This window comes from Macrobrachium nipponense, chromosome 45 (assembly GCF_015104395.2).
Source record: "Macrobrachium nipponense isolate FS-2020 chromosome 45, ASM1510439v2, whole genome shotgun sequence".
Lineage (NCBI taxonomy): Eukaryota > Metazoa > Arthropoda > Malacostraca > Decapoda > Palaemonidae > Macrobrachium > Macrobrachium nipponense.
Genome location: NC_061105.1, coordinates 1,850,872 through 1,876,124, shown reverse-complemented (window position 1 = coordinate 1,876,124; position 25,253 = coordinate 1,850,872). Strand labels below are relative to the sequence as shown.

The 25,253-nt window shown below is 38.9% G+C and overlaps 1 protein-coding gene across 6 annotated transcripts in view; it reads left to right on the top strand.

The window, feature by feature from the left end:
• Positions 1-25,253, top strand: part of LOC135214271 (transforming acidic coiled-coil-containing protein 3-like) — a 392,152-nt gene that overhangs the window by 358,732 nt on the left and 8,167 nt on the right. For all 6 annotated transcript variants that reach the window (XM_064248386.1, XM_064248385.1, XM_064248388.1 and 3 more), the window contains one exon: positions 23,828-23,915. In XM_064248386.1, the coding sequence (XP_064104456.1) occupies positions 23,828-23,915 (88 nt within the window). The remainder of the gene's footprint in view (positions 1-23,827; positions 23,916-25,253) is intronic.

Below are 25,253 nucleotides of genomic sequence, written 5' to 3'. Positions count from 1 at the left end.
TGTTGGTTTCGATATATTTTTTATTTTAAGTATTTTTCTGGTTGTGTAATTTATATATAAATAATGCTTCCTTTTTGCATGACATAATTGTTTATAGCTCTTACAGTATACCGTTAGACCAAACGTAAAGGAAAACATCGGACCCATAGCATATATTAACTCCTAAGTAGGATAGAATACAGATTAGTGTTCATGCGTAAGGTTTCAGCAACAGCTCCATGTATTGAGGAGCTCTCTCTCTCTCTCTCTCTCTCTCTCTCTCTCTCTCTCTTCTCCACTGCTCCCGTCTTTTGAATAATACAAACATCGCAGCAGCAGCTGCCGGGAGAGGGCTTGACAGATTTGGAAAACCCGATCCAGCAGTAGCTGGAACCGGAAATGCACGGACTCTGAGTGTTTCAACTCTCTCTCTCTCTCTCTCTCTCTCTCTCTCTCTCTCTCTCAACGTCAATTATTGCTTTATAATGTGGGCTTTGGTATGCCTCACAAATTAATCAGGTATAAGTTTTCCCACATGTAATATTATTTATAGAACATCCAATTTATAAACATTTGTGTACCAGTCGTTCTCTGCTCTACTTAATCAGATTCTTTTTCCACGTTACCAAAATACCACGCCTTGTATATTTATAGATCAATTAAATTTGTTAATATCACATGAAGGTTCTGTTGACAGTTTCTCATATATGATATCAACCATTTTGTTATCGCTTTGCAACTACAGCTTATTAGGAACAGTAGCTTATTTCTTATCGCGCTTTTAATTTTTTGGTATCTAAGAAAGGTCGATATCTGTCATTTGAAATTACTTAATTGCTATTACTTTGTTTTTATCGTTCAAAGGTCATTATTTTTTCATTTTTTTCCTTCAGTCCATTTCATCTTCGTCCAGGTACGATAAGTAGTTACTGTTTCAAGATGATTATTCTCTGTTCTTTCCCTCGAATCCGTTCCTCCTTTGTCCAAACGAGGTAGATAAACAGGCGACATTGAAATGACGTGAATTGCCAAGCTATTACGAGTCAGCCTCATAAACAACGCATTGGATGTGGAGGGAAGTTCAGTGTTTTATTGAATATTTTTGTAGTTCCTCAAGGTTACTCCTCATTTAACTCCTTTGTTCGGATGTTTTAATCTCTCTCTCTCTCTCTCTCATATCACCTTGGAAGACGTGAGGAAACAAAGGACGAATTTGTTATTATTTACCTTGTTTGTGAGTGTAATGTTTATATAGTTATATATATATATATCTTATATATATATAATATATATAATATATATAAATTATTTTTAAATATATATATTATTATATTATTATATTATATAATATATATAATATTATATAATATATATATATATTATTTAATACATATATTCTATATATATATATATATTGTGGAGATAATTCCACTTAGGATAAAAGGATAAAGGTGAATAACAAAATTAGAGAGAGAGAGAGATGAGAGAGAGAGAGAGAGAGAGAGAGAGAGGCGGGAAGGATATAAAAGCTAAGAAATACACCATATCTTTGACTACAGTGAATATATGTTATGTCAACGTGAATAATGTTATTATTTTAGTTTCTATATTTTAAAATGTCAGATTTTACAAATATTTTTAGTGCAGTATTGTTTTTCGTATTATGCATGCCTATATTTCAATTGGATTATTTTTACCAATCGTCATTTTGTATAACAGGTAAGTGGTGTGCTTTGTATATGATAGTGCAGATACTTTCGATGTTTACACACTTAGTATACACACACACACACACACACACCACACTTGCACCTACGATGCATGACTTATTGATTCAATTTTGGTGTCGCAAATACCAGGGTCACTGGCACCGGTAAAAAAAAATGATTTCTAGTGGAATTTTCAAACCAGTTAAGGTCGTTATGTGGTGTTCAGTCTTTCGGGAGAGGCCCAACACCAACCATCCTACCCTGCCTGAAAGAGCGGTTTGCGTGCACACCATGAGTGTCAGTGCTCGATGGAGCCACACGGTGGAAATTTTCGGGGTCTCTTAAATTGGTATTGAGGTTTTATGACTTTGGAAAAATTAGGGAAGTGTATGAGCTTATATAGATGATTTGTGAGAGCACGGGAGGATAAATATATATAATGCGTGTATCTTCCTATCTTTTCAATTTATTTATCTCTTGGGCTACAAATTCGCATTAGTTGCCACTCCCATCGGCCGCTGCTCTTAAACAATATTATTATTATTATACTCTGTAAGCTTATGGGTTTCTTTTCCCATCTTCGGAAGAAAACTGAAAGGAGTTTTTGTTTAGCTAATTAATATTATTATTATTATTATTATTATTATTATTATTATTATTATTATTATTATTATTATTTTTATCATAATTATTATTAATTAACATTCAAAGCAGCATTTGTCTTGAAATGGAGTAACAAATCCACAGTCATGCATGGGTACATATATTTCCAGAAATAAATGGAAACAGATACGGGCTGTTCTATGAACAAGAGCCCGTGCTGGCATAAGGCCAGCTCGATCAGAAACAACTAGCGACAACAGATTCCCGAAAGCTCTTCTGTTTGGAGCTCAAGCTTCCAAAGAACTTGGTGTTCGTTTGAAAGAAATGACAGAAGATATTATGAGTAAATACAGAAAGTAAAAAATAATTCCACTGACATTACAGAAGAGAATGAACAGTACAGAATAATTGCCTGCAGACCTTTAATACAAACGATGCATGTTCCAGACTCGTTCACTGACCATCTTGTCAACAAGGGTTTATGAGGTCTGTGGAAACGCAATTCGGGGAGAATAACATAGGTTGGGGAAAGGGGGGGGGGGCGTCTGGACACCACGCATTTCGGAGCGTAATCCCCCACCGAGAGAAAAAGTTGGCGTAATTGTCTTGGGGGAAACAGGATTTCTAGAAGGGTTACATTTTCATGTTTCCAAAGGGCTGGAAGGTGGATTTCAAGTTTTTTTTTTTTTTTTTTTTTTTTTTTTCATAATAATTTAGGGTTTTTTGTGAGAAACTTTGTGTTTTCAGTCGTACGTGATTGAAAGTGACAATGTACGGCAGAGAAGGAATTATAGAGCCTGAGTTTTCGTGATACTAAAGAATTTGTCGTTTTTACATATTTATTTATCTATTTTTTTAATTTACACTTTTAAGGAGTCGATTTGCATTCTTACGGGCAAGATATGGATAAAGTGTCAAAGGGAGGAGTATAGAAGGTTCATCTATTTATTTATTTTTATTTTACGTATGTATTTTTATTATATATATATATATATATATATATATATATATATATATATATATATATAATTTTTTTTTTGAGAAGTGTGAAATAAAAAAATTTTCGACAAAATTTAACAATGGACGTTTTTCCATTGGGAACAGAGACATGTAGGACAAAACGAGAACCACTAAATTATGGAATGTTGTTGTGTTTTGTGTGTGTGTGTGTTGTTGATCTGGCTTTATGCCAGCACGGTCTCTTGCCTATAAAGCAGCCCGTAAATATTCTGGAAAGAGCGGACGGGTTTAAGAGAGGGTGCCGCCTTTTATTACCACTCACGTGGCCTAATGTGTTTTGGTGGGATGTTATTTATAGTTGGTGGACATTTAGGTCAGAGTCTACGTGCGCTCACGCGCGTGCATGTTTTTGTATGTTGCGTGTACGTACCTACTTTTGATACGTACTTTTATCTACGTGCGCGTTTCCTGTTTCTTCCCAGTTGGGTCTTCTAATCTCTCTCTCTCTTTTCGCGATCACTTTCTTATAGGGCTGGATGGGACGTGGAACAGGCTGTTCTTACGGGTGTTAATTTAAATGAACTATATATATATATATATATATATATATATATATATATATATATATATATATATATATTGTGTGTGTGTGGAAATAGAAGCAATGAAAGTTTTCCGTGCGTACGTTTGTCTGTATATTTAATGAATATTTGTGTGTGTTTGTATGCATGTAATCTTTTTAATGTTCGTAACAATTCATTTATATACAAACACGAAAGCCATTTCATAATTTCGCGAAATAAACGTCACGTCTCCTCTCACTTTCGGCGGTGAATCAAATCCGCGCTGCTATTTTTGTGGCCCGGGGTTGGTGTCGGGGGGGGGGGGGGGGGGGGGTTGGGGGGGGGTGGGGGGGGGGGGGGGGGGGGGGGGGGGGGGGGGGGGGGGTTTGCACATACTCCCTCATCTGGTTATGACAGAGCAGCTAGTGGTATATCTCATTCCCCTTCAGGCTGTGATGCATCTGACTCGTCTTTTGGGACATTTTAATTGGTTTGTTGTTTATTACGTTTTTGGGGCACGTCTCTTGGTATTTCATTTAAATGCGTCAGTCGTTTCAGGCTTTTCGTGAAATTGCTTTTTTTTTTTTTAGATGACCTGTGATTTATTTTTATCACATACAAATTTCTGTAGACGTCGTAATTAACCTATTTTTAGGTCAGGTCTGGCTTTTAAAATTAAAATATGAAATGCATACGTCGTGTTATTTTCTTCTTTCCCCACATTAATATGAAACGGAGGCCAATTTTTCGATTGAGTTTCCAAAACTGCGCAGTGTATTAAAGTTCACGTTATATTTAAATAGTTCAGTTCCCATCGGAATTTACAGCGACCCCAAATAGGGACAAGCTTTTAGAGAAAGAAGAAGAAGAGAGTAGTTTAAACGGTTTAATGTTGATTAACTATTAACTGTATATAGTTGGTATTAAGGGCGTGTTTTCCCTTCGCCCCGAATTGGATTCTGTATGAAATTTTCAGTGTTACTGAAGTAGGAGAGTTTCTACCGATTTAATGTTTATTAATTTATTAACTATGACCTTGATATGTGTGGTATTAAGGGCGTGTTTGCCATTAACCCACAATACTTCGAGGAAGTGTACGAGATTATTCCAGTAAAAAACTGACGTGTATTTTTCGCATTCACGCACATTTCAGTAGCCCCAACATTGCCCGCCATCGTAAAATTATTTTTCTCTCTACTTTTTAGTCAGCGAATTTCCCCCCATTCGCCGAAGCCTTGAAGTAATCATCCCTGCTTAATGCGCCTTCAAGGGAAAGTTAAAGTCGGTTTTGCTGCCTAAGACTCGCCAAACTCAGGGTTAATTTTCTCGTGGAAGGAAGATTACGACCAATTCATACCAGTCATTAATGATTACTTACATCCCCGATTACCTAACGTTAAAGTCGCTGCGAAGTATAGGCTGATGGACTTCCAGGAAGGTAGGCTATCAAGTCGGCGAGTTCATGCGACTGTTGCGTTGCCCCCCAAGGCCATGCATTCAGTCGTCGATCGATCGAGTACGGCGAAATTGATTTGCTCCTTGAGCAGGGCATAGATCCGTTCATTTGCGAGTGCTTCCATGAATCAGAGGTCTTTCCCTGCCTGCATACGTATAGGTGTGCGAGTGCCTCTGTGATTCCAAGGCCTTGCTTTTGTGTAACTGTGGGAGGTCTTCTGTGATTAATCTTGCTTTTATGTAGCCCTTGGGGACCTGTGTGATTCCAAGCACTTTCTTTTATGCAGCTTTGGGAGGACCTCTATGATTCCAAGGTCTTTCCTTTATGTTGCTAGAGGTCCTCTGTGATTCCAAGGTCTTTATTTTATGTAGCTGTGTGAGGATTTCTGTGATCCCAAGGTCTTTCTTTATGTTGAGAGAGGTCTTCTGTGATTCCAAGGTCTTTCTTTTATGTAGTCGTGGGGGACATCTGTGATTCCAACGTCTTTCTTTTGTGTAGCTGCGTGAGGATCTCTGTGATCCCAAGGTCTGTAACTTGGGGGGGGGGGGGGGACTCTTTGATTCCAAGGTCTTTCTTGTATTTAGTTATAAGAGGATCTCTGTGATTCCAGGACCTACTGTGGGAGGACCTCTGTGATTCCAAGGTCTTTCTTGTCTTTCTTTAATGTAACTGTTTGAGGATCTCTGTGATTCCAAGGTCTTTCTTTTATGTAGCCGTGGAGGACCTCTTGTGTTTCCAAGGTCTTTCCTATATGCAGTTGCAAGGTCTTTTCCTGATACCTCACTGATCCGAGATACAAGTAATGACGGTGAGTCACTGTGACTGGACAATATCTTTATTATTATTATTATTCGTGTGTTTTTTGAATGGGGGAATTTTCAAGTGTTGTTTCGTTATGGGTTCAGGAAAAATATTAAAAAACATAATTACGACAGTTGTTCAGTGTTGACTTCCTTCCTGTTTGCATATTCAAAAAAGTGCATGCATAATATTGAGCAATCATTCACCTTATTTTAAATACATAACGACATATAATTTTATAGAACATATTTGTTCAGTTACATAACAGGAGTAGAATTTTAGAGAACACATATTTAATGCATAATATTGAGCAATTATTCACCTTGGTTTAAGTACCTAACGACATATAATTTTATAGAAAATATTTGTTCAATTACATAAGAGTAGAATTTTAGAGAACATATAGTAAAGAGCAGTGGTTCACATTATTTATTCACGGAATATTAAGAAAAGAACGCATATCATAGAACAGTTACTCATTTTTTGTACTTCCTAGATTCCTGAAGTAGACTCGGTCGAGTCAAGGTGAAGAAGACGAAACGTGGGATTATTAAGAATTAATACATTTACGAATATTATTACGGTGTGGGGGAACTCGTCCGCCCCCTATTGGAGGACCTTAGAGTTAGCATACCCAGACCATGGTCTTGTGGGGGTAGGACCTGAACCACAGGGGGACGTATGCCTTGGAGACGTGTGCCAACCCCGTACCTTCCCTCCTCTGCCGTAACAGTAATCCTACGTGAGCAGCGTGGGCGAAGGAAGACTGTGTGTGGAGGACATTCAGCCACTCCTACTGACGGAGACCTTGCACACGTGTTTTGGGGGGATTTCGCGCGCCAATTTTAAACGCTCTCGGGTCTCTTTCACTTCGAGTTCTGTTTTCGTCCGAATTTTTCTCCTTCGAGGAAAATGTTCTTGGAGTAATTGTCGTTGTTGGTTTATAGAAATAGAACTGCGTTTGTTTTTTACTTGGATATTTTCATGGGGCAGTTACTTTGGTGTTTGACAAGTGCGTGTGTATAGGGACTGAGGGGTTGAGAGAGTGAGTCACTCTTGAACATCACGGCACCACCAGTCTCTCTCTCTCTCTCTCTCTCTCTCTCTCTCTCTCTCTCTCTCTCTCTCTCTCTATTCTTCCTGCAACTGCCCACACCACCAACACCAACACCACCTCGTCCTCCTCCTCCCCCAACAGTGTCGTCAGCATCAACAAGAGCTCCAAACCAACTTCACTCGTAAGAGGGTTGTGCGTCATTCAGGTAGTTCGACTTGTGAGCAGGAGGACGCGTCCCTCTGATATTTAACGTGTTCCTGCCTCCTCCACTACTCCCTATTTGCATCCCCCCTCCCTCACTCCCTCCTCCACCCTTCCTGCATCATCCCGCTTATAGGTTTCTAGTTTTATCGAGCTTAGAGGATTGTGTATTGATCCGTTTGATGTGATGCGGAAGACTGTTCAACAGGAGTCTGAAGTCGCCCAGTTTTAATTCGTTATTCTTGAAGGAGGGGACGTTGTGACTCTGTGCATGTCCTTAGGTTTCAAGTGGCGTGTCCTGTGAGTTACTGACAGCGTGGCTGTGCTCTGATCTGACGACCTCGCGGGAAACTGACGCGTCAGAGGCGTGAAAGCGTTGGAACTTGGAAAACGAGGTGATGAAAGTTTGTCCAGTGATATCCATCTTGAGACTTCGGTAGAGTCCAGCCATGTCGAGGAAGCGGGACTCCTCGAAGAGCTCGTCCCCGTCCCCTTCGGAGGACAAGCCGCCAAAATCGACTCGTACGAGTCCTAAGGCACCCACAACGCCGTCGTCACCCACGAAGCCTAAGGGCAAGAAGTCGGAGGCGTCTCCCAAATCGCCCCCCGAAGGCTCGGCGGATTCCAAAACGAAGAGAGAAAGCTCCGCCAAGCGCGAGAGGCCTAAGGTGTCTCCTTCGGCCTCGTCCCCACCAGGCCCCAAGAGCAAGGCCAGTCGAACTGCCAGGCAGGATGCCCCAGGGGCGCCTGCTAAGACTCCCAGGGGGAAACCTACTAGCTCGACTAGTGCCAGATCCGAAGGCAGAATTAGAACTATAACCAAACCACCTGTGCCTAGGCGAAGGTAACATAGAATTTTGTTGTCAGCGTTTTTTTTGGAACTAACCAAGGCGAAGATAATAAGAATAACGACCTAAGAGTAATGACTCAGGTGTAAAGAACACGAAGAATAATATGGGATTTATTGCAGGTAGGGAGCTGAGGTCGTATTATCCCATCTTCGGTGTTTTATTTATGTTAATGTGGGTTTCTTTGATGACGTGATTCTCGTCAAATTATAACCCGGTCGACATCGTTGCAAATAGGTGAATGAAGTGTAATTCATTCATTTTTGTTTAGTATATAACGACACTTCAAATGACTTTATTATTTTATACATAATCTTTAAAAAAACGGAACACGCGAAAGAACACAAAACAGGGCGACCAAGACGAACCGGATGTGTCAGAAATGATTCGAACAAAAGGGAAATTGCCTCCGTTTTAGATTCCTAGAATATCTGGCTTTTTGTTTCTTGTCCTCCATTTGCGGGTGACGTCATGCTTCTCTCTCTCTCTCTCTCTCTCTCTCTCTCTCTCTCTCTCTCTCTCTCTCTCTCTCTCCAAACTCTTGTGATAGCCTTCTTGCCATTTTCTTCTGCCCTTTATATTTTAATTTAATTTTGTTTTGATTAGACAGACACAGAACCTGTTTTATTTTTAAGAGACAAAAGGATCTCTCTCTCTCTCTCTTTCTTGGACCGCAGTCCATGAAGTCAGAGGGTGGAGTTCTTCCAGCGACCAGCCGATTCTTTGGAAGTGGTCGCGTGTATGTGTGAGTGTCCGTGTGTACGCGCGTGTGAGTGTGCGTCTGTGTCTATGCGTGTCTGTGCTGGTGCCAGGACAGGAGTCCCACCAGTGCCACTTTGGTGTGTGTATGCGAAAGGGCGACGCAACCGAAGGGCTAAGGATAACACCTACGGCAGGGCGTGCCGGCTTCCAGCGGGAACAACGTCGAAACCCCCCCGCGATATCCCTTGTGACATTTGACGATGTTCTCCGATGGTGGGTCTTTTATTTATTTTTTTAAAGCTTATTTGTGATCGGTGCACCGTGCGTGGCTGTTTGTTGGTGGTGTTTGTGTGATGCCGGGAAAAATAGTCTCTCTCTCTCTCTCTCTGCTATATTTAGCTACCGAAAAAATATTGAACTGGTGTTTTCTAATGTTATTTAGTAGATATAAGCTCTCTCTCTCTCTCTCTCTCTCTCTCTCTCTCTCTCTCTCTCTCTCTCTCATCTATCCGATGTTAAGATACCGAAATTTTTTTTTATAGATAATGAAAAAAATAGAACTTTGGTGTCTTTTTTTTGTTCCCTGTTATTTAAATACGGAAAAATAGATATAAGCTATTGTTATGGCATAAACGATTCTGCTTCCAAATCGTGAGAATTTATTTATTACCTTCCATTTGCGTTATCGATGAGGTCATGGGATTAGATAGCCAGCCCATTTGAGTCCGAACCTGCCCCTCCTAAATAAGTAAAGTTTGCCCAAATGCGAGCTGATTCCCTTATTAGAAATTCTAATTAAAAGTGGTGAGTAAACCGTAAGTTGAAGGTGTGTATACTTGCCTATTATTTTTATAATTATTATTATTATTATTATTGATAAAATTCGTGCTTTTACTATATCTATATATTAATTATTATTATTATTATTGAGAAATGTTGCTACTGTATGTGTTTTTATACTTATTATTAGATATATATATATATAATATATATATGTATATGTATGTATCTGTAATGTATATATATATATATTATATATATATATCTATATGTATGTATGATTAGGTATATGATATATATATATTATATATATATATATATATATATATATATATATATATATATATATATATATATATATATATATATATATAGTCTAATTGTTTGGTTCATTTGTCTCTAAATTTGATTTCTTGCAAACTTATCACAAAATGTGAGAAGTCTATTATTATTATTATTATTATTATTATTATTATTATTATTGTTATTATTATTATTATTATTATTATTATTATTATTATTATTACTTCTCACCGTGATTACTGTATATTAATTAAGTCTAATTACCTGATGCGCGTGTATCAAACTCGCCTATCTCCAATATTGTTAAGTCTTATCAAGCCTTATTTGACAAACAGAACTCAAAACCTACCGCCCCAAATAAGCCTTGCCATCAAAAGCCTGATTTCCACGTTGCAGATTGCAAATAGGGGTATTTCCTGACGTCGGGTCACACGAGCGTCGATGACGTCATCGGGCTTTTTGACTCTACGCAAATTGGGCTGTGACATGACATGACTGAAATTGTAGTGACGTCACTGTTCATTCTGTAAATGTAAAAAGATTGTATTTAATGTTTGTTGGCCTTTCTGATTTTTGGATTGTTGCCATTTGTATAATTAATGACACTTACAAAAACCAGTTTGTTTATTATTATTAGTTTGATTATTATTTAGGAATTAGTTGATAAAGCAACAGTATTGGATTGTGGTGATGAACACGCGCACGATTTATATATATATATATATAGATATATATATATATATATATATATATATAATATATATATATAGATATACTATAATAAAATACTATATATATATATATATATATATAATACACACTTAAGATGCATTATGCAATGATGGTAAACTCTCTCTCCTCTCTCTCTCTCTCTCTCTCTCTCTCTCCTCTCTCTCTCTCTCTCTCTCTCTCTCTCTCTCTCTCTCACACACACACACCAGATATACATATCTGCGTGTGTGTGAGAGAGAGAGAGAGTTTACCATCATTGCATAATGCATCTTAAGTGTAACTACTAAATAGCAGCTAATATGATCCTATAAATAGCCTTCACGTTTTGAAATGTCACCCTCGACGAATAACTGAGAACGAAATCCTTAGATTTATTGATATAAAAAGAAGTATAATTTTTAGAATCAATATCAGGGTATAGAGCCAGTGGAAAGCGTAATGTACGTAATCAGGTGTGGCTAAATGATCAGCATGCCAATTTGCAGCCCTCTAGCCTCAGTAGCTTTTAAGATCTGAGGGCGGACAGACAAATAGCCATCTCAAGACTTTTTTTTTTACAGAAAATTACTCAAATATTTGAGGTGGAAAGTGGAGGTCATGTGTTTTCACCTGTATTTGTGTGTGTGTGACCTCCCAGTACCTTTCTTAACCCCCACCCCACAACAGAGGGAAAGGCAGGAATTAATGGTTTCTTTTGATGGCGGAAAGGTTGGGTTCCTTCGTCCCTATACTATATCCAGGGCGGTCGTTCAGCTCCGTTCGAATTTTATTCAGTGATTTTTTAGTTGATGTTGGAACTGCCGTTTTATGTGTTGCTCACTGTTGATAAGGTGGCAGCTTTGTGGGGGAGTGAGGAACATGTCGAGATTAATTCATTTTATGGAGTGTACATTCAATGTCTGTGTTGGTATCATTCTTGGAGTGAATATCTCTATTTGGATTTCATATGTGTATGTGTATTTCAGCTGATAAATGTAGTAACTGTACTGGAATATTCATGTGTACGGGTGTGAGTATGTATACATTAAGGGGGGGACGTATGTAATATTACTGGCTTGTTTTCAAGAACTCTCGGTTATCAGCTATAATAACAACACAAATTTAAAAATTCAATAAAAATATGAAATAAATACCTATAGGCACGACGAATGTACCCATTAAGATGCGTGACAATCGTCCCCAATGAGAAGTAGTAGTTGGTGCGTCACTGCCAACTTAACCTGTTCATTGCATCTTAGGTTATTATCTTAATTTACGATCGTTAGTCTTAATTAGCGTCAGGGATGCTGTGGGGGTACCATCTGGACCCAACCTGCTTCCGTTAGAGAGTAAACACTTCGTCTCCAGTGCGAAAGAAATTGCGTCGGAACCGCGTTCGAAGTTCGTAACCTCGCGAATTGGTGCTTCTGTAAACACTTCTTCTTCTTCTCTCTGGCACGAGCTGGCGAAATGGCTTATTGGACGAGCGTGCGTTCGTATCTCTCACGAACCTCGAAGTAAGGATACAACACAGTGCATGTGCATTACTTATGCTCTTTGCAGCGTCCCTTCCTAGCTGCTGCTACAAACCCTTTCATTCCTTTGACTGTACCTCCGTTCATATTCTCCTTCTTTCCATCTTGCTATCCACCAGCTGAAAGATTTCTGAATTCCCACCCCCATCCTTTCGCGTTTGGTCTCTTCCAAACGAGCTGTCCGACTGACTTCATGAAGCGTAAACTTCTTCCAAAATCAACCCTCTTTAACTTCACTTTCCTCCGATTCTAATATTTCGCTCGGCAGGAAATCCTTCGGGCTAGATGTATGAAAGCTCAAACTCAAAGTATAATAATATCCACGGTGGAACGTTCCGTTGGCGCGTAAATTTGGCCCTCGTCGCTTACATGCACTTACTTGTCCCGTTTGAGAGTAGTAGCTATCCTCTTCCGGAACGTCTCGTAATGGACTCTCTTTATTGACATTGGAGATTGAAATTCTCCCCCCTGGAGAGAGAGGGCAGGAGGAGGCAGGAGTCAAGAGCAAAGACAAACTCATGAATTAAGGAAGAGGAGAGAGAGAGAGAGAGAGAGACTCGCTCTTTGAAGTGGCTGTGAGAGAAGGAATTCTCGCTAGACCCTACGAGTCTGCGTACAATATACCACCGAGGGAGTCTTTAGATGATGATGTCCTTGAGGCTTTGATGGTAAGTAGGCGTAGGGACCAGACCCCCTCTCCCTCCCCCCACTCCTCCTCCTCCTCGAGAAATCATATTTATTACCTCCCACGCAACTTGGAGCGCAAAAACGCCATTGTCTCCCGAGCAACACAAAACGCTAAGTGATCTATGAGTGGTCACGCGGAATCAATATGAAGAATCGAGTGAAAATTGATTAATTGATTAAGTGACTTTCGTAGCGGAGCAGCAGGTGCCGTCTTGTGATGTGAAATGCGGTGAAGCAGGAATGTTCGCTCGTGTCTCTGGCGGTATAATAAATAGTTCCTGGGCCACGCCGTGACGTCATCTCCTCTATCATTGTGCGTGGCACAAAACTGCATCAGCTGCTATTGTGTCGTTGGATGCCTGGCTGAATGAGATGATTGCGTGTTTTTGTTGTGTGTGCGTGTTTGCGCGTGCGTACGCGTGTTTTTGCTGGTTCAGTGCCATACCTTTTTGCGTGAGTATGCGCAGATTCTGACGCAGGTTTTAAAAAGTTTTTTTTTCGAAATTTGCGGAAAAGGAATTGGTAAATCGGTACAATTTGAATGTGTATTGACATATTTGGGTGTAAATACACATATACCTATGCAATTTAGGAAGGTAGTGCTAAAGTTAGAAGTCCAGAATGCAATGAAAAGTCTTTTCTGAATTTATTAGTCTAAAATTCTAGAATACAATTTATGAATATAAATAAAAAAATAGGCTAATTCCACTATTTTCTAGTAACTTACAAGTTTGAATACACAAATTCACCAGTATTTCTTTAACATGCAAGTTTACTTAACAAGGAATTGTTGAAATGAAAGACCACCATTGAAGACCATGAAAAGGTGGCATAATAAGAGATAATTTCGGCTATTGGAAAGCCACGAATCTCTGATTTGTGGGGGGAGGGTAGGGGGGGGCGGAGCCCAGTGGAGGGAACACACTAGTACCCAAGTGGCAAGGTCAACCGTTCGTGGATGTAGTGAAAGGTTATACTATATATATATATATATATATATATATATATATATATATATATATTATTATATATATATATATATATATAATATATATATATATATATATATATATATATATATATATATATATATATATATATATATATATAGTGTGTGTGTGTGTGTGTGTGTGTGTATATATATATACCGCTATAATTTTATGACTGTTTAGATGTTACCGATATTGTAATACTTAACAGAATGTTAAAGCTAAGTGTCGTCCAAGTTATCACTTGATAAGAACTTCTAATGCAAAATCTCTCACTCTCTCTCTTTCATACCTCTGAAGTGTCGTCCGTTTTCTATGTGAAGCGCGAGTTCTCTTAAAGAAAATGGGTCATAGAAAATGTGTACATATCATCGTGCATTACGTAATAGGTGCATTGAAGTTATGAGCTACAGATTTGGTATGAATTTAATTTGGCAGATTAACATTTTTATAATTCCAAACGATTATAGGACGAGATATTTAATAGTCGTGATATTTTCATTACTCCCGAGTTTGCGTGTTTGTGTGTGTGTTCGACGCGCGCGCGTGTAGCCGTAGTAATTTTGTGATTTACTCTCGAGTACACTTGCTTACGTAATACTAGGAGTTAGAAGGGGGAGAACTCCTTATATAGCCTTGTGAATTACGGGGCTTTTTGAAAATAGGTTGTCATCATGCCATTGCAATATTTTCAAGATGGCAGGTATCACGATCTAGGTATAGAAGTTTCCCCTGAATTCTCTTCCCCCACCTCTCTCTCTCTCTCTCTCTGTGAGTTTATGTTTATTCTTGATTAGGTCACTGATATTATATAAAGTAGGGCTTTAACTAAGAGTAGACATTTATCATTTTAGACACATCATAGCTTTAGAGAGAACTACAGTAAAATTACTAAAATGGATATATTTTAATCCGATTTATTTGATTCCATGCCTTTGAACATTGTATTAGAAACATAAGAGAGGTCATTCATTATCTGTTTGTCAATCCCGCTTTCAAAGACTGAACTTGTTTTATTTAATAATAGTTATATTTCTTGACCATAAACATGAAATAAAGACTTTGTCATGCTCACGAAAAAAAAAAAAATAATATTCAGCAGATGTTCTATAGAATTTGCTCTGCTTGTGAAGAAAAGAAGGAATTATCCAGCAGATGTTTCAGAGCCGATAGGAGGAAGAGCGGAAGAACAGAGAGAGAGAGAGAGAGAGAGAGAGAGAGAGAGAGAGACGATTGCAAGGCGTGACACCTGCCTTGCAGCCGCAGCTGTTGGGTGACTGGCCAATCTGAGAACCTCTGTCTGGTCCGCGTGTCCCACTTTTTATTTCGATACAATAATATTATTGTTATACTATTCAGAAGATGAACCCTATTCATATGGAACAAGTCCACAAACCAAAGCTCATTCTCAAACGTATGAGAATCGGAAGACAAGCCTTGGATTTCGTTGGTCCAATACTTAATTACTTTTATTTTTACGAGATTGAGGGCGTTATGCTAGCGCAAAACCTTTTACTTGACAGCATGACTGATAATGTGTCAATAGTGGAACAGTAGATCTGGAACCCCATGATTCTGATAATTAATTTACAAGTTTTGGGCACCAATAATTCAAAGCCAGCTTCATTTGGGATGGTGATTATCATGCTACGATGTTGAACTCTCTCTCTCTCTCTCTCTCTCTCTCTCTCTCTCTCTCTCTCTCTCTCTCTCTCTCTGGGAGATCGGGGAAATAGAAGGTTGTCGGAATGTGGAACAGATACGTCTTTGGGGTTTGGACGTTCGATTTTCGATTCTCAATCCTCTTACCAAGGTCGATTTACATTCTGTGTGTGTGTGTGTGTGTGTGTGTAGGTGTGTGTGTGTGTGTGTGTCTTGTCCTTTCATGAATTCCTTAAGGTCCTACCATGTACTGTACTTGGATCTCGAACTATATTTTATAAGATGTTTGGTCGATCTTCTGTTCTTGAATACTTCAAGGTAGTTGTTTATATACTCAAAAGTCCGATAATGGTGAGTAAAATCTCACTCTCTCTGACATTTACAAACTTGTCGGTAAAAGATAGCTTTATTCACTATCTGGTATGCGTACGGAAATTAATAGGCCTTATGTAAATAATCCATTTAATCCGATAAGAACGAGTACGTGTATAGGCCTAAGAATTCTAACCGCACATGGTAGATTACGTTACACTGTTTGGTTACGTGCGGTTGGGGAAGTTTCAAATCAGCACGTAAGGCTTGGCCTTCGTAAATTTGCTATGCCTTAATAACACGTCTTTGGTGCTCTGTCTTTGTTCTTTTGATGTCTGTGTACCCACAGTCTAGATACATATACCTAGACCGTAGGGTTACCTATGTTGGCTTTTCTGAACGTGTATACGTTACAGTGTATCCCATTGTAGGGGCGCAGTAGAGTGTTGGGCACGTTGTATCCTGTGTTGGATGCCCCCAGATAGGAAATTGCGTCTCATGCCTCATTTCCTTTCGATAAAAGCCGCTGCCCTGCCCTTGACAGACAGCACCACCACCACCACCGTTCGTGCGCCGAAAAGCCACCAACGTGAGTATCGCACATGGGTATGTATTTCTGACGGTGTATGGCGGCGCCCTTGTCTTTGTGGTGGGGGTGGGGTTGGTCGTGCGTGCTGTCTGTCGTGTTGGGTCTTTGGGGGGAGGGGTGGGCGTGTATAAGCAGCGCCGGAGAAAGAAGCACGTGGCGCAAATGACTGGCTTGTTTTTCGATGAGGGGGGGACGTCCCCTTAATGGTATTGTTCTTGTGCGTGGGTTTGCGATGCCCAAAAACCACCCCTCTCCCCCTCTTTTTTTTAAGTCTGCCTGACTGGCAGCCACCGCCCCCTTCTAAAGACAGACCCGCCCAGTTACCGCAGGAGAAGCCGACGCGCCCCGAACGGTGCTGTTCAAGCGAATTGGGCAGTAGTACTATACTCCCATTCGCCCGCTTGCGACTACACCGACTGACGGCGAGTGTCGGGATAATCGGGATACGTTTTACATAAAAAGAATTCGTTCGTTCGTTTCCAGTGCAGTGTGTGTCTTGAAATGGTTAATTGATAATGACATTTGTGCATCGTTATGCCTGCAGATACAACGAAGTTGTTTTGATACAAGTTTCCTTTTGGCGATTTAACTACAGAGAAACTTACGTACCTTCGACTTGTGAAGCATTATATTAGAAACATAGGACTTTAATGTTTAAATATTTACCGGACTATTGTGAATACCGCCTTCCATATTACGGGAAGTCGAGTCATCATCATCATCATCCATGTTTGGGCAAGAGACCTGTAAAATCATTTGCCTTCGTCTCCCCAAGCCGCCGACCTTCGTTCTTTCCTTTAAAGACTTCCACCACATGTGAACAACCAGTATTATAATAGACCTTGTCTAACCGACTCGTCGACACCGAAGCCTTATGAGTGAAATAACTCCAGATTTCCCCGATTTCAAACGTGGCATTCAAACTCTCCTGTCATTGGTTGTAAGCGATGAGATTTGACTGCTCTAAACTCGGCCCCAGTCCGAAGTGAATTGGGTCCCTTTTAAGCAGATTGGAGGCGAGAACCTTCTTGTAACGATGTTCTAACACCGGCGTGTTAGAACTGAGCGAGCTTCGGACCTAATATCTTTCTTGGCTGGCGTGTGCTTCTTGCTTCACGTTGCATTGACGATAATACCACGCCGTGTGTTTTGCTTTAGCCTGTTTCAAGAGGAGGACGCGATATTGCATCAGTTCCTGGTCGAAACCTTGTAAAACTCTTCCGATTGTGTGCGGATAATCCTGACGACAGCAGCCTTGGAAGAAGGGTGGCACACTGCTGTCGAGGGTGTAACACAGTGATCGTTGTGGCTTTCGAGAGAGGGTGGTTACCTTCCCTCGTGCTCTCTCTCCCTCGCTCTCGACTAATTTTCTCCAGTCAGGATCCTTCTGCGTACTCAATTTGTGGTTTACTTGTGAGCGTTAGGCCTATCACTAAGCACATTCTAAAACTTCGCGCAGTCAGTTACGAATGTCGTGAGTGAGACTACGATCGGCCTTTCGAGTGCTTGGTTATGTTAGTGTCTTGAAGTTCGTGTAATCAGGAAACGTGACATTGAAATGTTAGTTATTAAAAATTAGAAAGTGCATAATATTAAAAAAAAAGTCAATTAAGAAAATCCCCAATTCGGAGGCGAATTGGACGTTCAAATTCGTAATACAAAACATAGGCCTAAGTAAACAGTCTGTGGAAGATGTCGGCTAAGCTCGAGTTGTCCGTATTTAGCTCATTGAAATCACCGGAAAGAAAACTTTACAAATGACTATGTTAAGAAGCAGCACACAGTGGATCATAGTAATCCTGATCGGTTTGGATCTGGAATCGGGGCAGGACAGGATGTACCTGTTTCTCGGCCTTCTCGTGACTGTTGTGACAGTAGCAGCTGTCTATTTCCTCGTGGCGTCGATCATCATTAGACGCAACACAAATAAATCAAAGAAATACCGAACGTAGGCCTAGATGAATCCGCAGACGGCGATCGTTGCTCAAATGACGGTGATTCTGAATCCGATATATCAACTGACAAGTCGTCTGACGACTATTTCTATTGTCCGCGTGACGATCCGATTTCTGTCGGTGAATCTGAGATTGATAAGTCGGCTGACTGTGACTTCGGTAAAACTGCTGACGACAGCCATTCTTCACCTGAAGATCTGTTAGCTGACGGCGATTCGGAAACTGAAAGGTGGTTGTGATTTCGTATTCCCTTGTTGCTCGCTTGGGTTTTTACAATAACCAGTACGCATGCATATTTTCTTTAATGGTTTCTATGTGCAATTATTATTCTACCATTATAATTTATTATTAAAGAAGTGTTAGGAAACGAGATGTCAAGGGTATAGTATTACCGCTAGAAACTGAACGAACGGTGGAACAGACACCACGATTGTCTAGGGCTTATTTGCACGGTCATCCTTCCTCATTAACATCTGTAAACACACTACACTGTATGTACTGTTTACAGAGGCCACTGAAACATAGGCTGTAAGTGTAAATTAGGGTATACCAATATTTTGAACGATACTGTTAAAATACGAATTTAACTGGTTAATCTGCAAGTTTGTGCTCCTGTGCACATGAGACAGGTAGCACGCGTCTAGAAATATACATATAAACATACACGTGCGCGCTTTCTTCCTAGCGTAAATTAGTTATTAAAAACTTTGAATCCGAATTAAACGAGCCATGAAATTTCATGAGAGATCATTTTCGAACGTTATATTTTGTCATTTTGTTGTATAGTTCAAGATATAATGAGTCTAGCGAATGGTATCCCGTTTTGACCCAACATTAATTACACCCGTGACTTGGTGTACATTTTTTCGCGTTCGATATTATCTCATAACATTGACCCCTCGTGCATTATAGGCGCCATCACGCAACCCACAGAAGCTTCGACTCTGTCCAACTCCATCTTCGTACCATGATACCAGTCACTTTAAACTTTGGCAACTTGAGGTGTTCATCCACTTGAGAGCAGAATGAGATGCGTTTATATATTCGCCTCCTCATTCAGTTTGCTTGTTTGTTTTATATTATAACTTTTTGTAGGGCTTCTCCTTAAAGTGCTTTGGGCTTGCGTTGGCCACATCCTGTTTTTTATAAGATGTTTTTATCACGACAGGAAATGGTATTTTTCATTAGTCTAGCGAGAGGGAGAAACTGCGCTATTAAAGAGGAGGGGGAGTGTCGGTCTGATCTCACTGGGATCTACGTCATACTCGGAAGTGTGCAACTTGTAGACATTATTATTATTATTATTATTATTATTATTATTATTATTATTATTATTATTATTTATTACTTACACGAAACAATTAAAGAATAAACAAGTTCTGAGAGATAGGAGGCGGCAAGTGTTGGAAAATACGGATAAAGTAACATAGGCCTATTATGACAGCAGAACATGACTATCCAAAAAAGTATAGTAAAGAATATTTAAGTATGGAAGAGCATGTAAATACCCCTTATTGCAGTGCCATTTATAGATATTTCTCAAGGTGAAAACGTCTTCAGTCAGACAGATTTCATTTAAAGCCATTTTAGGTTGCCGAGGCAAGGCCAACCTTACCTAAATGGTGTTGAATAACCCGTAACAGTTTTAACAAGATGCCGGTCTCGTCAAAAGAGGAAGCGAAGAGCAAGCTCTGGTTCTGGAGGGTATGGGTGCATGATGTTATACACGTGGAGCTTGTCGTAGGGAGTAAATTATGCATAATTATGGAGGATTAGTGTGTTAAAAATTCATAAAGAAAAAAATATGTTTTCTGATATTAATACTTTATGCTCTGACGGTTGCTTATAGTTGTGTGGTTTAAATTTTTCAGGGGCAATGTTAATTTTTCTGTATCGTAAAATTATTATGAGCTCTAATAGTCGTTTTTTGAGCTATAAAAAAGATTAAATTCGAGTCGTATAATATCCGTTACCCATAGTTCCCTGCGAAGTGAGTTTATTGGAGCCGACAGTGTTTAAATAAACAGATTTGTTTGAAAATCTTTTATTCCCATTGACCCATGTTACCTTAAAGGTGTGTTTGTAGATTGTGCGCGCCTCACCTGCTCATTCTTATCTTCCAGCATTACGTGGAGTATGTCTCTCTCTCTCTCTCTCTCTCTCTCTCTCTAGATTGCTTATACGTCGAGTTCAGTCTTGGCACTTCATATGAAAACTTTCAAGGAAATTGTTGTTGTTGTAAGATATCTTTAAAGATGAAGGTTGGTTTCCATTATGTGTATGGAAACAAGAGCTCGCCGCGCGAACACACCCACAATTTGGAAAAGATATATTACTTACAAAAGGATAACAAAGACGATTAGAAAAAAAAGAAAGCAACGAAAGAAGACGTTCCATCGAAGGGTAAAAAGCCCTTAATTTTCATGAAAATAGACGCACGAAATCGTAGCAATTTTGAGTAACATAAATACTTAAAAAAGCACGAAAGTTATTTGTTTTTAGTATTGAACCTGACAGAACATTACATTCACATAGTACAATCTAAAATATCCAAAACTATATCGGCCATTATATGAAGGCGAAAAAGGGGATAGTATCAATCAAAATTATCAAAACATATCCAATGAGATATGAGTCGCACTCGATAGAGGCGCTTATAATCCTGCTTTTGTTTTTAGAAAAGGGCTCGGGAATGTCATTTGTTGAAGTTGTAAGCCACTTCGATCACCAGGACGGACTCTCTCTCTCTCTCTCTCTCTCTCTCTCTCTCTCTCTCTCTCTCTCTCTCTCTCTCTCTCTCTCTCTCTCTCTGGATTCTTAAAGGGAAAATGGCAGAAGACACAGGGGCCCCGATTTATTTTTTAAGGGTAAAAGCAGCGCCTGGGTTACGTTTAGGGAATTACCTTTTTCTATTTGTATTATAAATATCTGGAAGGTTTTTTTTTCTCGAGGGAGTTAGGTATATTGTGATGGTTTCGTAATGTTTATTTTATGGAGTAAGATTATTGACACTTTAGTTACTTATATCATGATTAATATATTTCGAAAGTTCTCTTAGAGCATGTAACCGTTAGACCAATATACTTTGTTTGGTATTATGTACAGCCCTGCACAGGGATGATTCACTCTCCGGCGAGCCCGTGTACGTTTTCTGAATAACTTGTTTCTTATATTTTATAATTGTCTTTCTAGTGTTTTCTCGCCATTATCATAGCTCCTGCAGGATAGTAGAGTCGTTAGTTCTTTTTTTAAATTTGCTTTCTTCTTGTATGATCTTCACTTCAGGTAGTATTTTGTTGCATAGTGGCTTATATAGCCTTTCGTTTGGATTCTTTCTTCCTATCTTTTATGAGTACGCGCAAAGAACTCTCGTTTTTGTAATTCAAGAAGCATTATGCTTGGGGAAATTAGAGGAACATTTTGTGCTTCCAACTCTGATGGTAGGTCGGCATTGTAATGTTAGCGTAAAATATTTTTCATAGAAGTTTCTGACAATTTTTTTTCTTCCTTTTTTAAGATAAAGAATTTTTTAATATATAGAGAATAGTTGGCTACTGCTGGTCATGTTTCTAACAATATTCACTTGTCTTTGTTAATTTCACACCAGCTTTTTTATGTATTGCTCCTACGGTGTTTAGCGCTCTCTCTCTCTCTCTCTCTCTCTCTCTCTCTCTCTCTGCGAACACTTCCGTGGCTTTTTTTTTTATCGTTATAGCAAGTTTTTTTAGGTCTCTATATTGACTTTAAAAACAGGCGTTTCTCCAACTTGGGCCCAGAACACTTATTTTGTGTGCGCGCGCCCGTGTGTGTTTGTAAGGTAATACTCACAGCCGTGAAAACTAATGAGTCATTAGCGCCTCCGCAACCCCGTGAAGGAGGAAGTAACTTTCTCACCTCGGGCCTTCCTCTGTGAAAACTTTGTCTTTGCCGACTTTTGTTCTCTCGGGGCTTTGTGAAGTAATTTTCTTCTTTTTTTTCTTTTATATTTTCTCCTATTTATTTTTTTTAGCAATTGCTTTTTTTTAAGCAATTGCGGTACAGTTTAAGGTTACCAGAAGTCACACTTGCGTCAGCTTGAGATGGTGGTTTTAAATTATTTCCTTACTGCATGTACACAAAGAATTTTTTTATAATTTTTTTTTTTTTTCCACTATGGGGAGCTTTGTATTAGACGTGAATTTCACATGTATGAAGGGATGCTTTTGTGTATGCAGTGTATTAATACACACATGGAAGTGTGTATAAATACTATAGCCTACACCTGTTTATGAATATAAATTATAATTATACAATGTGCTTGGTGTGTGATCATTCACTGCACTTTCATTTCCCATATAGAGTCTCTCTCTCTCTCTCTCTCTCTCTCTCTCTCTCTCTCAGCAAACTGCTTTCGCTTATTCCTAACATTAAATATATAGACCCTAATCCTTGTACTGCAGGTGATGAACTGGTGTGCAATCGCTAAATTTGACAATGTAAAATCTTAAATTTCAAAGTATCATTAATTGTGCATAAGGATATTCAAAGAACTTCCACTATTGCTCTTATTATTTATTGTTATCAAACAATGCAGTAGTATTTTAAGCACTTGACATAGTTCCTTGTTGGACAAGTTGTTTACGTGCTCGCTTACAGATTTGGTAGTCCCAAGATCGATACCCCTATCTGCCAATGTGGAATCAGAGGAATTTGTTTCTGGTGATCAGAAATTAATTTCTTGGTATAATGGGGTTCAGATCCCACAATAAGCTGTAGGTCCCGTTGCTAGGTAACCAATTGGCTCCTAGCCACGTAAAAACATCTGATCCTTCGGGCCAGCCCTAGGAGAGCTGTTAATCAGCTCAGTGGTCTGGTGAAACTAAGATATATTTAACTTAGGCACTTGACATACAGCTGTAGGTTTTGCATCAAACCTGTTAAAGATTCTGGAAGACATACATTAAGGTGTTGATGATATTTTAACAAGTTTCCCGTGTGTGAATAGCAGCCTTTCATGTGTAGGGTGATGCAGTGTTTTAGTGTGGTGTTGTGGTATTAAATGCTTGTCAGTAGCTAGGGTGTATTGTTGTGGTATCCAAATGGTTCTTGTTATATGTAACCAGTGCATTATGCACTGGATGTTTTTGGGGCTGATCTGTTTTGGAATTTTTTTTTTTATTTAGAATGCAAGTGTTGATGGCAGTTGCGTAATGTTGTCTTTTTAAGGTATAACATTAAATTTTGTCATTCTTTTACCTTCTGTTGTTTTGCTTCCATTAGGAGCATATGCCACTGCATTAATGTGCAACAATAGTTTATTAAGCTGCTCTTAACTTGAATACAGAGACCAAAGGAAATGAGCATTAGTCTGTCGTTACCATTGTTGTTACAACTACATTTTTAATGTTGCTTTCTCATATCCTATTTTCTTTTTATTTTATTTCAGTCAGAGCAAGCTGAGTGGCAATGAGGTGACCCCCACCAAAGACAAATCTGAATTGTCGTCTTCGTCGACACCAGACCATCAGAGTAAGGTTAGTTATGGACACAATTTTAACTTTTTATTTTTGTATCAATATTTGGATAGAGACCTCTAAAGAAAACAGACTTACTGTACTTTGGGGATACTAACCAAGTGACTATATATGAGGGTCAAAATCCTTAGCTAGGTACTGGAGTTACATAAAAACTGTTTATTTAGGTTAGGTTTGGCTGTGAAAGTTAGGATCAGTACTGTATTTTGTTGTAACCCCCAAAACACAGTTGCCACCAGTACTTTACTAATAAATTGATATTAAAGACTTTCAGGTAGAGCAAACATTGTATACTTTATTAGCTGCATGAGCAACCAACTTCCTTTACATTAGTTGTGGTTGAAATAATAGTACTCTGTAAGAATTACAAAGTTCCTATGTCCATAGTCACAGTGTTTTTAAATTCTTTACCTTAAGTTACATCCCACCTTCATACATATTACACTGTATCCTCATGCTTCTTATTAAATGAACTTATGAAACAGTCTACAAATTCATATCTCTATCAACTCTTTAAAAAAATTCATGTAATGGATAGAAAAGTGGGGGCATAATTAAGCATCATGTAAAAGGTTTCATAAAACATTTAAGCAGAACATTTTTATGTAAGTCTAGTTCAACTGTTTCATTGTAATCATTGTGCTTGAGTCAATCCCCCTGAGGTATTAACGTTAATTTTCTCTTTGCTTTATAAAATTAGTTTTCTTCTTTGCTCATACTCTGTAGGGGGTAGTATATACCATCAGTGCACCTTAAGTGTTATACAATGGGCATTACCCTGTCTCATACTCTTTAGGGGGTAGTATATGCCATCAGTGCACCTTAAGTTTTATACAATAGGCATTACCGTAGGGTGTTTATAGTGTCCTTTTAGCCCCAATCTGTACACTTTTTGTAGCCTTTACTTTACATCCATTCCTACTTCCTTTCTTCATATTGAAACTGGGATTTTGTCTCACTCCTATCTTTAGATTGTATATGTCATTAATTTATTATTTTGGATATCCCTCTCTCTCTTGCTGTCCAACCACTCCAACGACATTGTTTTGCTATCAAGCGCAGAATAGTTGAAAGTGCCCTACTGCTGGGCTTTCTAGCTCAATTTTCATGTTTTATTCTTTGCTTGATATCATGCCTGATACATTAGTATTTTCATTAGTTTCCTTTCATTTGTTTTATCTATTGAATGTGCAGATTTAGCATGTTTATTTTCAGCTAATGTACAAAACGTCATCCTGTATATGTTCAAATATTAAAAATTTATTGGCTTCCTTTTATATCTCTTTATATGAATAAAGTAGATATTTTAAGCGTTCGATGTCATGCTCAGATTATTGT